At 43.2% G+C, this 15,123-nt stretch overlaps 1 protein-coding gene across 1 annotated transcript in view; it reads left to right on the top strand.

Moving 5' to 3' along the window:
• nos1apa (nitric oxide synthase 1 (neuronal) adaptor protein a) overlaps positions 1-15,123 on the top strand; it is a 149,932-nt gene that overhangs the window by 108,127 nt on the left and 26,682 nt on the right. Inside the window, exons 6-7 of the mRNA XM_027289874.1 lie at positions 1,692-1,830; positions 8,250-8,470. Of these exons, the coding sequence (XP_027145675.1) occupies positions 1,692-1,830; positions 8,250-8,470 (360 nt within the window). The remainder of the gene's footprint in view (positions 1-1,691; positions 1,831-8,249; positions 8,471-15,123) is intronic.

The raw sequence follows: 15,123 nt of genomic DNA, 5'->3' as shown, positions 1-15,123 counted from the left end.
AGAAAAGACAGACGACAAACGTCAAGGACACAAGTCAGCAGCTAAAGATGATTTAGGAGCCTGGCTGCTCATTTACACTCTACACTCTTGTGTTAGTTGATACTCGGTCTTGTCTCTGTCTTGGACAAAGAGGACTCGGGATTTTATTTCAAGACCAGTCAAGACCACAGCTGTGGGTATATGACCAGTGTTTCCATATAATTCACTTAATAATGTCGAGTTTCTCCCACCACAGTTTCATAATTAACAACAAACATCTCCGTGGCACAGAAAACTAAAGAGAGCACAGAAGGAGTCGGGTCGAGGTTTAACCAGGTTTAGCTGCCTAAGGAAGCTACATACTGTCTAGTCTTGGTCTTGACCCCTCAAAGTCTTGGTCTCGTCTCGGTCTTGGTCTCGGTTTTGGCTGGTCTTGGCTACAACATTGCCGTATGCCAGATTGTCCATTTCCCATGAATTTGGACCCCATACAGCGAAGGCAACATGCCGTCAGTGACTTTTAGTGAGATGACTAAACACAACACAGTGGAGGCCACAAAGTCAGCTGAGTCACTGTTGATAGTAGCTGTTCTCTGTTTATGTCGGGGGTCAGTGGGACATTTTTCAGATGTGGCCGTGAATTTTTATCCTGCTGACGCTCGCAGCTGCTCGCCAGTTACTCCCTATCAACACATCAGCAATAAATTAGCTGAGGCGGCATGTTTTAATGAAAACAAAAACAAAATAATAACAATAAATTACAGTGTGAGAACACATCAGACTGCAGCCAAACCTCGCCACAGAGCAGAAAGTGAGACAAAGAGTTTTCTGACCCCCAAAAACAGAAATCTCTGCCCAGCAGCAGCTCAGACACTTCATCAGTTAACGTTTTTAACGTAATAAAACACGCAAATGTACCTAATAAATACACTTCTCATCAGAGTCTGAGCCTGGGGTCACATATCGTTCTTATACAAGAAAAGGATTTTGCCCTTTGGCAGAGTCTTGATTCTGTTCTGGCTTTTTTTGGCCACGCTGCATCTGTTCTGCTCATTCAGCTGAGGATGAATGGTGTTTGGAGGCCAGGCCTCGGTGCCTTAAAGTGAAAATCTTTTCTGCCTCTCTGCGCCTCAGCACTGTGACAAGTCAGACAAGAGAGGCCTGATAGCAGATGGAAGTCACCTAAGTTGGTTTCACCTGACGTGCCTTTTCAGTGCGCTGAGATAAGCAGACACATCCAGCTCTTTGCACCCGAGGACAAAGAAAAAATAAAATTGCATTGTGACATTTCGCTGAGTGTGGACAGTAAACAAAGAGGAGCTCCTCTTCCTGACGTATTGTTTCCACACCGCTGGGCCATATGACACTGATTTAGAAACTGATTCTGTGACCTATATAGATTAAACTGCATTTCCTCCCTATTGTGTCTGTTTGATACAGAATATATATGTTTCTGGGGCAAATCTACATCCAGTCTGCACCTGACACTAGTGGAAAGGGACTCAGTACATCTGGGCAATATTTCCCAGAAAAATCCCCTGGCACACATGAAGTAATTTTACCTCTCTGGTTTGTTTGGAATACCAAGAAAAATAGAAAATAATTAAAGGAAAAGGGCATCACAGTACTGAATGAAATGTCACGAGTGCTTTGAAGCAAATGGCAGCACATGAACGTGTTCTGAGAATAACTTTCTTTCTCTTCCTTTTCAGAGTCAGGCCATGCGTATTGTTCGGACAGTCGGCCAGGCGTTCGAGGTTTGTCACAAACTGAGTCTGCAGCACACGCAGCAGAACGCTGACGGACAGGAGGACTGCCACAGCGAGAAGAACGGCAGCGACTCCATCGCAGGTACCCGGACGTGAACACACATTTTATGTGGTATCAGCCCCTTGTTGACTTTCACGTTACAACTTCGAAGGATCAGAAGGCAGCGTAAGACAGAAAAGCTACAGAGTGCAGGGTGCATGACTCGTGTGGGAGTTCTGCATTTTAATGGAAGTTATTGAACTGGAAAAAGTATCTGTTGCTACCTTGTTGAAGGTTCATGAAGTAAAGGCAGCAAATGGAAAGGATGAAAAGCAGAAGAAGAAACACAGCTTCTTTTGATGTTACGTATCCAGAATTGAGCTGGTCTTTCGGGAGCATCACGTCAGAAGGCCAGTGAATATTTCCGTGGTGAAAGCCTGATGAAAATATTCTATGATGTCCTTCTCACACAGAAAAACACAACAGACATAAACGCAACAGAACACGTATGCTATGCAGAGATGTGTAGGTGGAGCTGATGTAACCATTCAGGGTTTGCTGAAGCAGAGAGTGTGCAGGTGGAAGAGGCGGAGGGTCTGTCTGGTTGCAGCTGTAGAAAAAGTTGTGAATTTGTCTAAAAAATGAGGATGTCTGAGAGACTCTTGGACAATGTCTATGCATTCAAATCAATGTAACATTTAAAGGTCCAATAAGTAGAACATAGTGTCAAGTAGTGGTGTAGTTGCTGGTTGCAGCCGCCTCGCCTCACCCTCTCCTTCCTAGTGTGAAAGGGAAGAATGGCTGCGTGGGAGAAAAAACCTCAGCTTCGAAGATAACAAAAACAGAAAGATTCTCACTTCCAGATGATGAAACACTAAGAGAAGACATAGTTATGCATATTATATTCCATTTCTGCCATATTCTGTTAATAGAACCTTTTTAAGGAGATGCATGACAAAGCATGATTCAAACATAGTAACAGTAACAGTAGTTTTCATCAAAGAAATGTTAAAATAATGAGATTTTTGGTCGGGCGTCGTGGTAGCTCAGCAGCTAATGCGTGTCCATATAATTACTGCAATGTCCTTCCCCGTCCATCGCACATTCCCTCTCAAACAAAGGCAGAAATACCACTAAAATATTCATTTTTAAAAGCTGCAGCTTTGCCCTCCTCGTTTACCAGCAAGGATCTCTAAATCCTTTCTCCTATCCTCTCTGGATATAACAAGAAAGAAAAACTGTTCTGTCTGTTATGATGATATTGTAGTGACCAAGGTAATCCTCTAAAGAACGGGAAGAAGACAGCATCCATTCGCTCCTGAGTGATCGAGGCTTCAGCGCAGTAATGCTGCAGAATACACGACACTGCTTTAGACAGAGAGGAAAAAAAAGTTGTTGTTTTTTTAGGTCATTGAATAAAACAGAAAAAAAATATCAAACTGTATCATCACGGCCGCGGCGGATTGAATATAAAGTCCAAAAATAACAGACAGTCCTGGCAACACCAGTGCTCACAAACACCAACCTACACACTTCTCACACAGTCATATGCCCTTGGATAGCACAAACAGATGCACACAGACTCCACACACACACACACACACACACACATACACATTCCTGCCTGCATTGTGCCCAAGTTGGCAAGCCGGAGAGGGGTGATGCTGGAGTGAATGTCACGGATGAGTCAACCCAAAGAAAGAAGGCACCGCACACAACAACACTGGTGGGCTCAGCTACTTTCATCTGTTGCCTCGTGCCTGGACAGGATGGGCTTCACTGCAGCTCGGGGACTCGTGGCTCAGAGTGAGGTCTGAGAGGACGGACATGGGGATTCAGACTTTGGAAGAGTCCACGAACAGAGCTCTTTCACACACATCGTTCCAGTCATTACAGCAGCCAGTGCTGGTCACCCTCCCCACTGCGATCTGAGAGCGCCAGGCTGGGGTATGTTATCTCCACCAACCCCCCCATCCCATACCCCCTCCAGTCCTCCAGACGAGCTCGCTTTCACATGCTGATGAGCCCAGAGATCTCCCACCCTTTATCACTGTACATTCGCACATAACGAAAGAAGACCCCACACACATACAAACTCGGGCTTTTACACACACTCGCTGTCACGGTGTGTTGAGCAACACGAGAGCCGTCACGCACAGCCAATGAGCTTATCTGGAGAACTAATTATCACGGCATTGAAAAGGAGGAGGGAGAGAAGAGTTGGAGATAGCGGATTAGAGGACCAGGGAGCTGGAAGAAAGCATCGCTAGCGGAGGGGAGGAGGAAGAAGAGATGGATATTAAAGGGGAACATGAACACGAGATTGTGGAGGACAGGAGGAGGAGGAAAAGATGAGATGTAGCTGTGAGTTAGAGAGGAGGAGGAGGAGGAGGAAGAGGATGGAGAACTGGGTTGAGCAGCAGGAAGTCAGAAGAAAAGGAGACGCAGCAGAAAGAAGATTGTCTCAGGAAGTCAGAAGAAAAGGAGACGCAGCAGAAAGAAGATTGTCTCCGCAGCATTTCAGAACAATCTTTGAAAACAATGCAACATAAAATGAACAATATAATCTCATTAACAAACAAATAACTGAATGGCTTACATCACTGGAACTAATAAGTCTTACTCAATGGAATATAAAACCAACCCATGCAACGATAATATTATCATTACAGTTCACATTAACATAACAGAGCCAGCAGCATTCAGCAGTTCGATGATCACTAAGGACTGAACACTGCATCAAAGCCTGCAGGACACACAGCTCGTTGACTTGTCAGCAATATTCACAAATGGTAATATATGCAACAAATACACAATTTGGATTTCTTCATGCTGCCCAAAGGTGAGATAATTACACTTCCTAAAAGCCTGTAGATTAAACGAGGCAGATCATTTCACTTTAATTAAATATTTATTAGAGCTTATTTGGTGAAACAAGTCAGGCCGCTCAAACAAACCGCCGTCTAATAGTTAAACTGTAAGATACTGCACATTTGAGATATACTATACTATAATACTAATGCAAACATTTAAAGAGCCCATTAGTGTTGCTCCACAGCCCATCTGTCCAAAGAGTTAAAGGATAAAAACATTACAATAACTCTTTAAGATGCACACCATGTTGAAGCCAGTGATTAAAAAGACATGAAATGATTTAGTCAGTTGGAAATATTTCGTATATTAAGCTAAATTACTCAAAAGTGGTTCAGTTCAGCCGTTAACAGCAAAGAATTGTGATGCACTTTTTAGTAATAACAAACTGATAATACATTTTTATTCATGCAGCGCTTTTCATGATAATCAAAGACGCATTACAGGAGTTAAAATCATCAAACACACATAATTAATCACACATTAAAAGCAGCTTTTTAAACATTTTTTTGGAAAGTTCCAGAGGGCTATATGGAGAGGACACTGTCTCCCCAGGTCTGGTGCTCGGTGCTGAGTGGTGAAGACAGATTAGAGGATCAGAGGCTGTGAGATGGAGTGTGGTGGTGGAGTAGGTCACTGAGGAAGCAGGGGGTCTGGTTATGGAGGGCTTTGTGAGTTAGGAGAAGGACTTTGTGGGACGGTGGAGCCAGTGGAGTTTCTGGAGATCATGGGAGCCAGACTGGGTGAACAGATGGGCAGTAGAGTTCTGGATATATTTAGGACTTTGGATGATGTGCCATAGAAAATGCTGCTACAGGCATGGATCAATGTTTGAGCAGCAGAGAAGAAAGCTGATGGGTGGAGACGAGCTGTGTTTTTTAGGTTGAAAAGGGCAGTTCTGGTGATTTTACTGACGTGATGTTAAGTTTGAAGAAGTTGGCTTGCATACAGTGATGAAGGTGGAGGTGGGATGGACAGTGGAGGTGAGCAGCTAACGGAGAGAATGAAGTTGGAAGAGGAAGTTGCTGCAGGAAACAGGAAGGAAACGAGGCAGATACAGACCTAATCGCACAGAAAAGCACACTGAATACTCAGCCGTATCTGGAGAGAGGCAGGTAATCTGCAGTGAAGTTTGTTGAAGTGTGTGGCAAAGCAAATCAGAGCCGATGCAATTTGAACATCTGACATGATTTTCCATTTCCCCTCACTCTGAAGAGCTACTGCGAGATACAGCCAGGTTTCCGTTTGGGGTAAATAAAAACAAGATAGAGATCATTGATCTTGCAGCGACCTTGCAGCTAAAGCGAGAACTTTGCCAGATGAGTACTGCTGTCATCTGGAAATGGAGAGGTGTTTTTTTTACTGCTCTTTGAAGAAAATACTCATGAATATAAGGGTTACAAACATCCCTACGTACCTCGGGTCTTTCTTGGCTTTTAGATGTATGCTGCTTCTAATCTGTATGTTAATGTACATTGTACAAAGAAAAGACAAAGCCTGTTCCATCATGTTGTGCTATAAAACAGAAATAGATCCAGAATAATAAATAAATCTGAGTTTGAAGATAGAGAATTTGAAGATACATTGAAGAAGGTTGGAGATTCAAGCTTAGCACTGTCCTGGATAAATGGTTATCAGAGGAGCCATGATTTGAGAGTCTCATTTTCTCTAAGTTAAGATGTTACAACACCTCCAAAAATGGCTATCGTAAGATCCTGCAATCATCATTTTAGAAGGCTTTTTCAAAGATTGCGCTCCAGTAAGTGGACAGAGTAGGAAATTGCCAAAATGAGTGTGCTAGAGAGGCAGGTGATAATCTGCATCTGTCATAGGTATCATGGAGTCTACATCTGGGAACATTTTGGGGCTGTAAACATCAGAGAAAAGAAAGCGGTGCAGCACCCTGAATTAAATGAGACCGTGCGATTGAAGCTGTATGAACCCCCTCTGGAGCTTTTCTCCACCACAGCCATCCCCAGATCCCCTCCAATGCAGATCTCAGAGTCTTCACCGATGGGTTTTGCAGATCAGACAAGAAATGAGAGATAAGCCCGTCTTGAAGGCTCAAAGGAAAACAGAGTTTCCACGGGTGACTCATCAGGAGAAATCAAAGAGTGATGCCTGCTTGCTGGATTTACTTGTTCTAGTAGTAGTGAGTCACGGCACACATTAGGATCTTTGTTGTTTTCATGTTTTTGAAATGCTTTTTTCATGAAACTTGCTGTAAGATGCTGCTCGTAGGCATCCTTGAGTAAATATGAGTAACTGCCATGTATTCTGGGTGGAAATGGGTTTGCCACTTAAGTGAGCATGGTCCCAGTAGCTCCAAGAGCAGTCATATATTTTTAGTACGCTCACATTGCAAGAAAATGCAATTCTGTCTAGTAGGAAATTGTCAATAACCATGCTTGGACAAGAAACGAGAAAACAAATCACATAGAAGTAAAATATTAACTGGAACACCTTCATTTTCCCTGTTACATCATATTTTATTAGGTGAGGCTATGATACACAGCCAGCGACTTCAGGCTTTGTATTCAGGGGAAGAAATGCTGCAGCCGCTCTGAGAAGCAGTAGTTATGTTCTGGTGAATGGCCTGGTGAGACAACTCAAATAAACTTCAACAAAATTCAGGCCAAGGCAAAGACAATGTTTTCATTATGAGGAGGTTTGTGACTCCCATCTAGGTGCTAGAAATGATGTTTTTGTGCTGACTTCATTGGAATATTTTAAGATATGAAGATGGACGACATGACAGCTCGCTTAAAGTGAAGCCAAAATGTCTCGACGTGTGACTGGTGGCATAAAACTCGGCTCATATATGTTAGCAGATCTGCCAAATTAAAAAAAACACGTCAAATACATTTTTCTGTCATTCTATGATGTTAGTTGAAAAGTTCATGATTGACACCAATTTAGTCGGCAGGTTGCCAATCGTCACTGCACAAAGTCTGACTTCAGTTGACGTCACCAGCGCACGATGCCAGCAGACATATCTGGGATGTTTTGGCTTAATTTTTTAGTCCTGTCAAGTGGAGGTGCGTCATCCATCTAAATCCAGTGCATGTCAGTGGTTTCAGTGTATTAATCTGGCACAGCCTTCGACAGAGTTTTATTGAACTAAACTGGATGGTTTCCTTAGTCAGAAAAGAGAAAGAACGTCTCAGCTCAGTCGAGTCAAATGACAAATGGAGCCCAGTTTCATTAGTCAAGCGCGGAGGGCTGAGGGAAAAGAAGGCGTAAGAGTGCTCCACATAAACTGTTTTGTTTTGTCTCATTCATGGGGAATATTGTTGATCTCCATTGTTAATGATATCTGCTTCACCGAAAAAACACTCTGTATCCAATTTGGTCCGATTTGTCCCATTAAAAATGTATTAACAGTAATGAGAACACTGTTTGAAAACTCCAAACACAAAATGGAAACTCCCATGAAACAAGAGACGGCTGGCAGCATTGTAATATTTTCAGATCTCTACTGTATCACAGCTCTTTGTGCGGGACTAACTTCACTGTATTTACACATATATTTTGTCCTGTTATAATCATATTCTGCTTCTGTGGATAATGTTTCTTACCTGGGTGCCTTTTATGTGTGTCCAACCCATGTGTGCGTGTGTACATGCTCATGCCCACATGTGTGTATGCAGGCGTGCGTGCTTATCCACCTGTATGTGTGTGTACTTTCCTCGGCCCAGCTCGGGAGCTAACGGGCACGGAGAAGACGGCGTCCGTCACCGAGGAGACGGACATCGACGCGGAGGAGGTGATCCAGGCGGTGCCGGCAGCAGAGGAGTCGAACCTCAATAGAGGAGTCACCGATCTGGACGCCACAGCCAAGACGCCCGACCTGAACCACTCGGAGAACAAGGTAAAGCGTCCCTGCTTTTTTACGTACGCGTGAGATTTAAGTCAAATCCCCTCCCCATGCTTGGTGCCAACGTGGCAGTGGGGAGAATGAAGGGAAGGATGACATGCAGCATGGAATTGAACCTGGGTCGCTGCATTCAGGACCCCGCCTCGGCACATGTTCTACCTAATGTGTAATTCTTCTCACTGCAAGACCACACAACTCAAGAATGGCAGTAAATTTAATGCAGTTCATTCTTTGTCGCAGCTTTCCACAAGTTTGGTGACGGTCACTATGGTTACTGTAGCCTTTGATCAGTGGTTGGCATTGGAAACTTTTGACAGGTAATGTCAGCTTCTATGGACATTTTAGCTGTTTGTATTAGTTCGAGTGGCCGTGGCTTCAAATGGGACATAGTAGGGAGAGAAGTGCAGAACATCAGTACACCTCTTCCACCAGATTAGCTCTGGTCCTTGAACTGACTCCATTCAGTATTCAACAACAGTCAACAATAAATAATCTTCTTATTGGGAATAAACCTGCGTCCTGCATGAACTGTGCGGACATGAATAGGTGAATAATGGCGGTACTTGGAGAGCCTAATATTTCCTGAGGTGGTACAAGGTGTAAAATGTTTGAGAAACAGATTTATATGCAAATCTCCAGGCTCAACCACCGTACAGGTATGTCTGTATTACAATTGACCCAGCAGCATTTGTAATTCAGATCCGCACCTAAATTTAATAGGTTCTTTCCTCGGCCCACGCTTCAACCTTCCACCAAGTTTCATTAAAATGTGCCGGTACTTTTTTACAAACAAACAAACAAACTAACTAACAAGTCCCCGAGGTTAAGGCACCGACCATGAACCGTGAATGTAACGTGCCCGCTTTGTCTTCTCTCATTTAATCTCATTTCGTTACTGTGTTATAAAAGCCAAAAGAATAACAAAATAAATGTTGCAAGAATGTTCATGTTAGAATTTGGGAGTCAGATCTCCCCCGAGGACGGCTGTAAAGACATGTCTGTGCACCAAAATCTCAGTTCAGGTTCAGGCTTGAGCAGCTGGCAGGAAATCAAATATCTGTTCAGTCAGTCCAGGTCAGACTGACCCAGGAGTAACAGTGGAAATTCAAAGTTTACACAAGCTTTCAGATTTCCTAGCTTTATGACTTTTTTTATTCCACTTTGATTTAAATATTTGTGCCTGCATTAACCACCACTTAAATCGAGTTAACACCACAAGTCTGCGTGTATGTACGGCATGAGCATAGAAATAGCTCCGACCGCTTGGTTTCCATTCAGAAGCTGTCATCAGTATGTTGGCAGCTGAGCTCTGAGAGTACCACGCTAGTCATGCAAGTTTATGTCTTCGTGTTCGTGGGGGCGTCATAGTGTTAGAGATTTGATACAGCCCAGTCAGAGCGTCTGCTCTCCGGCCCCGCGGAAACCCGCCACCAACAGTCTGTGTAACCAGAGAAAGGCTCTGCGGCCTGACTGGAGGTGTGTGAGCGCTGCCGTCTGGCTCAGCGGCGTCGTAGCTGTTGTTTACTTGGATTTCCAGCAGTTCGCAAGGGTGTAATTGTGTATTTCGTTTGAGGCAGAAGTGGGAGGACGATACGCCGCGATGAGGGCAGAGAGAGGGTGCCGGTGATGTTTATTACCCGACTCTTTGGCTTGAGACCTTGGGCTCTGCATCAAGTTGGCAACATTGGAGTATCATAATCCTTTTATTCTGTTTTTATTTTTTTATTGCTTCCCTCTGCTTGGCCTTGCTTAGTGAGAGAGGACAGCAGTGGACAAGGATAGAAGGCTCATTTTCATTCAGTGCTTCATTTTACGGTGAAATATACTTTTATTACAACAATTATTTATTCTGTTTACAGTCTATTTAGAGAAATTGCAACCATGACTCCTTTAAAGAGAGTTGGATGTTCTTCAGAGTCAGTGTGTTACCTACAGCAGACGGTGGTCAGCGTGACAAGCAGACAAGGATCCTGACACAGAAACAGAGCTCAGCATTGCTTGTTCGGGGTCAGCAGAAAAAAAACATAGTTCAGCCACATTAATAAGCAGTTTTAATTCCCGGCCACATGCACCATAAAATAGGAGGCAACATTTCATCTCCTCCAACTCTTGATGCAAAAAATTCAAACTATGAACCGCTGTGAACTCGCTCATGAACATTACAGCGGCGTGAACCCAAAAATAAACAGATTTTTCTGTGATTTGGTTGCACTAAATGAGTCAAAACTATGAGGAAATAACCACATCATGATGGTGGTTTGTGAAAAGTCTGAATTCATACAAACTCATGAGTCCAAAGTATTTAAAAATGCTTGTTTACTGAGCAGAGTTTGGCTATATGCTACGTAAGTAAAGTAAAAACAGACAATTATCAGGTAGTCCAACTTTCTTGCTCTCTTTTATCCAGGCAGTCTCCTTTTTTGTTTGGTCTCTGTATTAATATGAATTTATATCATTCGTTATATCATCACTGGTAACTAAGGCGTGTTGAACAGTTCAGTGTTTCATGTAGGCAAAGATAATGGTTTTGTTTCTGTATTGGAACAGTCAACACTTTTTAAAACATTTAACCAAACTCAACAATCTTTCTATGAGTGTATAAAAGTGTTTTAGCGGCCCAACAGTCTCCGTTTGCTTCAAATAAGTTGCTTATCGGATCTTTTAACAGCTCCTGAAACTCACTTTCCGACAGCAGAACCAGGGGACTGCAACCGCTTTTACCTTTCTGAAATCCACAATCTCAACAACAGTGCCCCGTTTACACGGCAGCTAACTCAGTGTGCAGAGGTGCAAAGGTAAAAAGAGTATGATTTATTTATTTTTTTTATTCTTCCTCCATTTTCTTGATTTATTACATCGAGACCACCAAGAAACTGAATTCTTGAAGAGAGCTCAGGCAGTCGATGCTTTGCAGCCCGGCTGTTTGCCTCTGAGTGAACAGGTTTCATATACGGATTTATGAACAGTTCTTACAGGATGGATACATGTCGATTCTTCCTCGTTGCATTCGTCAAAGAGGATTAGTAGTATATTAACATATTTTGTTTGAAACAGGACAGAAAGATGAGCCACACTCAAGTTTTATTGAAGCTAGTATTCATTACACTTTAATTCATATATTGTGACGATACTTTCTTAATAAACAGTGACTGCGTGGTTCATGCAGCTGCTCTTTTACCAGATACCAAAAATCAAGATTCATCACTGGGCGCAAGAGAAGCTGCAGCCTGAGAAGCAATTATCTCAGCTCATGTCTGCCAACATGAGCAGCCTCGCATTAGTCCTGTTCTCTGCTGGTCAGACGGCACCGAAGCTAATTCAAAGGAAAGTTTTTGTTTTTGCAGTTCTTCATGTTCTTTTTTTCAGCTTCCCAGTGAAAATGTCAAAAAAGGAAAAGCCCCGATCTGTCGTTAACTCTGGGTAATTCCTCAGGCAGCCTCAATTAACTGTAAATAATTAAACAGACAAGCTGTGAGGCGACACTCGAGGCCAGAGTGTATGAAACCTCTCATCAAGACACAAACGAGTACTGTTATGTCACTTCAGGCTCCGACATACCTGTTAACTCTCCGCATGGTGACTCGGAGACCCTACAAACCCAGACTGTTCACGTGTTTAACAGTCCCATTAACGTTAGAGTTATGAGACTTTTCATTACAGCCCCTTGATTGAAAGCAACACGGCGTGAAATCACTGAAACAACGAGCTCTCGGCGACGACCTCTATTCTCAGGTCATTGGAGGAAGTGTGTGCCTGTGCGTGTGTGTGTGTGTGTGTTACGGTTTGTGTAGCTGTTTCGGCATGTACATGTACTGAATGTATTCCTTTCGATTTGTTTCCTTCAGCGCATTTGTCACTCTTAACAGCTTGACAGATTAAATGGGAATGCGGAGGGACAGGGGGAGGAAGGTAACATTGAATAGTGTGTGTGTGTGTTTGTGCGCCTTTCGGTTCGCGCCCATGTGTATGCATTTTTATTACACAACTGTGTTTGTGTGTGTGTGTGTGTGTGTGTGTGTGTGTGTGTATTTTCCCGAGCGGGGAGGGGATTTGATTCACTACAGGGTTTCTCTGGAAGCTCATGAAAGGGAAAGCAGCCTGTGAGTGTTAAAGTTCATTCTCTTCCTGTCAGCTCCCGTTAGACTGACAAATCCCTCGGCGGCCTGCGTTCAAACGTTCCCGAGGGACTCGGGGAGCTCACATCAATCCTACCTCGGGGCTCCGTGTCCGTGGGGTCGAGTGGAGACGGTTACTTTTGAACCTTCCAATTGGAAGGACGAGTCACAGTTTAGATAAGTGCGTTTTACACATTTGGAGAGGACGTACTTTGGCGGAGACAGATGCTCGTCGATGGTTTCAGTAAAAAGTGAGATAACGCTGTGCTCGAAAAAAAACGACCAGATGATTTCAAAGCCGTAAAACTCCCTCTTACATAAATCTTGTGTTTATAAGCATCTCATTCAGAATTCAGAATATCCGACAAAGAGAGAGAGAGAGAAGGACATCGTGTCTTCTTCATAAAATAAAGCGAGGCTCTGACAGAAGTTTTTGCCTCTGGCCCGCTTTCAGATGCTGTCATGCAGGTGTAAACACTCTGATCCATGAGTGTAGCCCTACAGGCAGCACTCCACTCACAGCACGCTTCCTTTTTTCTTTTCTTTTTTGTCCCCCCCTCCTCTCATCCCATCATTAGCACGCCTCAGTTGTTTCAGACTTCAAATTAGGAGCGCGACCTAACATGGACGGATCGCTGATGGGACGCGACGGGCACAGGCCAGGGAGTGCAAAAGGTCATGAGGCCTCCTGTGTCAGAGCCTCTGTTAGAAGTGACTGCATTGTTGGAAAGTCACAGAGTGTCATTGAAAAGTTAGCGTGTCCTGATTGTGTGTTGTTTTTTGCTCGTATCTGCTAAGAAGCACTTTATTTTACAGCTCTATAATTTTCACGTCGGTTCGTGCCTCAAAGCACGGCTCGTTGGCTCTTATCGCTCAGATATATTCAACAGTTTCCAAGATATTGTTTTAAAAGAACTATGTAATCTGTGCATGAACGAACATTTACTTTGGTTTGAATTAAGATTTTTGTATCAAATTTTCTTCGGGAAACGTCTAGAAAATGATTCAGAAGTTAGTTAGTTCGTTTTTGTTACCTTTATATTACAGCTGTAGAGCATACAGAGAGTACCATATCATTAAAATGCATCTCCATCTCGATCTCAGGTTTCCTTTGATGGTTTCTCTGTGATATTTAGTATATTTATCTTAATATCTGTGCGGAGGAGAGCCCGTGTGGATCTGCTGCAGCTGAAAGCTTTGAAGTTCAGAGGTTCAGACAGCTTCTCTTCATAAATACTGATGCAGTGTTTGAACATCACCTGAGCGCCACGGTTCGTAAATGTCACCCAATGCCAGAGACTGAAAGACTTTGTGCAGCTGGTGTCACATAATCTATCCATGCAGCCCAAGTTCGTCACTGTTCGACACCCTGATCCAGTAATCCAGGACTCAAGATTAATATGAATGGCATTTTCACAGCTCGTATGCAAACAGACATTAACTACACATGACATTAACTATGAATGCACTATAAAACATGAGCACGGTGCACCGCTGAGTGCTTTTATCGTGCGAAACCGTAAACATCCTGGATGCTGCTTTCACACGTTTGATTGGTTACCTGACCTCGGGACAGCTGTGCAATGATGAAGTGTGAGGAAGGAGCTTCGGAGGTGTGAGGAGGAAGTTGTGTTCAACGCGAAATGGAAGAAATCACAGTTTTCTTGTTTGTGTGAGTCGGAAACGGATTTGTTGACAGACATTACACAGAGTCTAGAAAACACGCTGCAGCGCCAAGAAGAAAGGTGTTAGACGAAGAAAAGGTTAGACAAGGAACAAACTCCTAGAATGCAGTCAGTGTGCTCGCACACTCGTTTGCCTGAAAGCACGCGTTAGGATGACAGTAAGTGTATGCAGAGGAGATGATTATACTGAAAATATATGCAGAAAAGACACTATGTTCCTCTTATCTTATTCTCTTTACTCACTCAAATATTGGATAATGCTTCACTTAGACGTTTTTATAATTTCACAGAGATAAAGACCAAAGATCATAAGGTCTGTCTGTGAACATTATTTCTGAATTTTATCAGTTTTAATCATAAAATCAAAGAAACACCTCTAAAAGCTAAAAGGCTTTCAATACTTTCACATAACATCATATAAATAAAGTCATATCTGCATAACGATATAACATGTTATTACCCATGTGGATTAGACATAATCTTGGATTTCAAGAGCAAACAGGGCAGAAGAGGCAGGACGAGTGTTTGTCCGAGCTGTCGTTATGCCCTAATGTTATGTTTTAAACTTACATGTAAGATACAGCAAAATATCATGATATCATATTTAGGGATGCGACACTGTGAGATCTGTCTGTCTCAGAAAATAGGCGATACTTCTGCTGCCTCGCTGACATTTTAAACAGACGTGATGATCACGAGTGACGTGACAGCAACTTACTGTGACGCCGTTAACTCTGCAACACCGCGTGCTCGGCTGTGACGCTGCTCGCTACATGTGCTGCAGACAAAGTTGAAAGTGTTGTAACGTCGCCGAGAGCTGCTTCCTGTCTCTTTTTAACTTGCCAAA

This window comes from Larimichthys crocea, chromosome XVII, assembly GCF_000972845.2.
Source record: "Larimichthys crocea isolate SSNF chromosome XVII, L_crocea_2.0, whole genome shotgun sequence".
NCBI classification, from domain to species: Eukaryota; Metazoa; Chordata; class Actinopteri; family Sciaenidae; genus Larimichthys; species Larimichthys crocea.
This window is presented reverse-complemented; position numbering and strand designations above follow the sequence as displayed.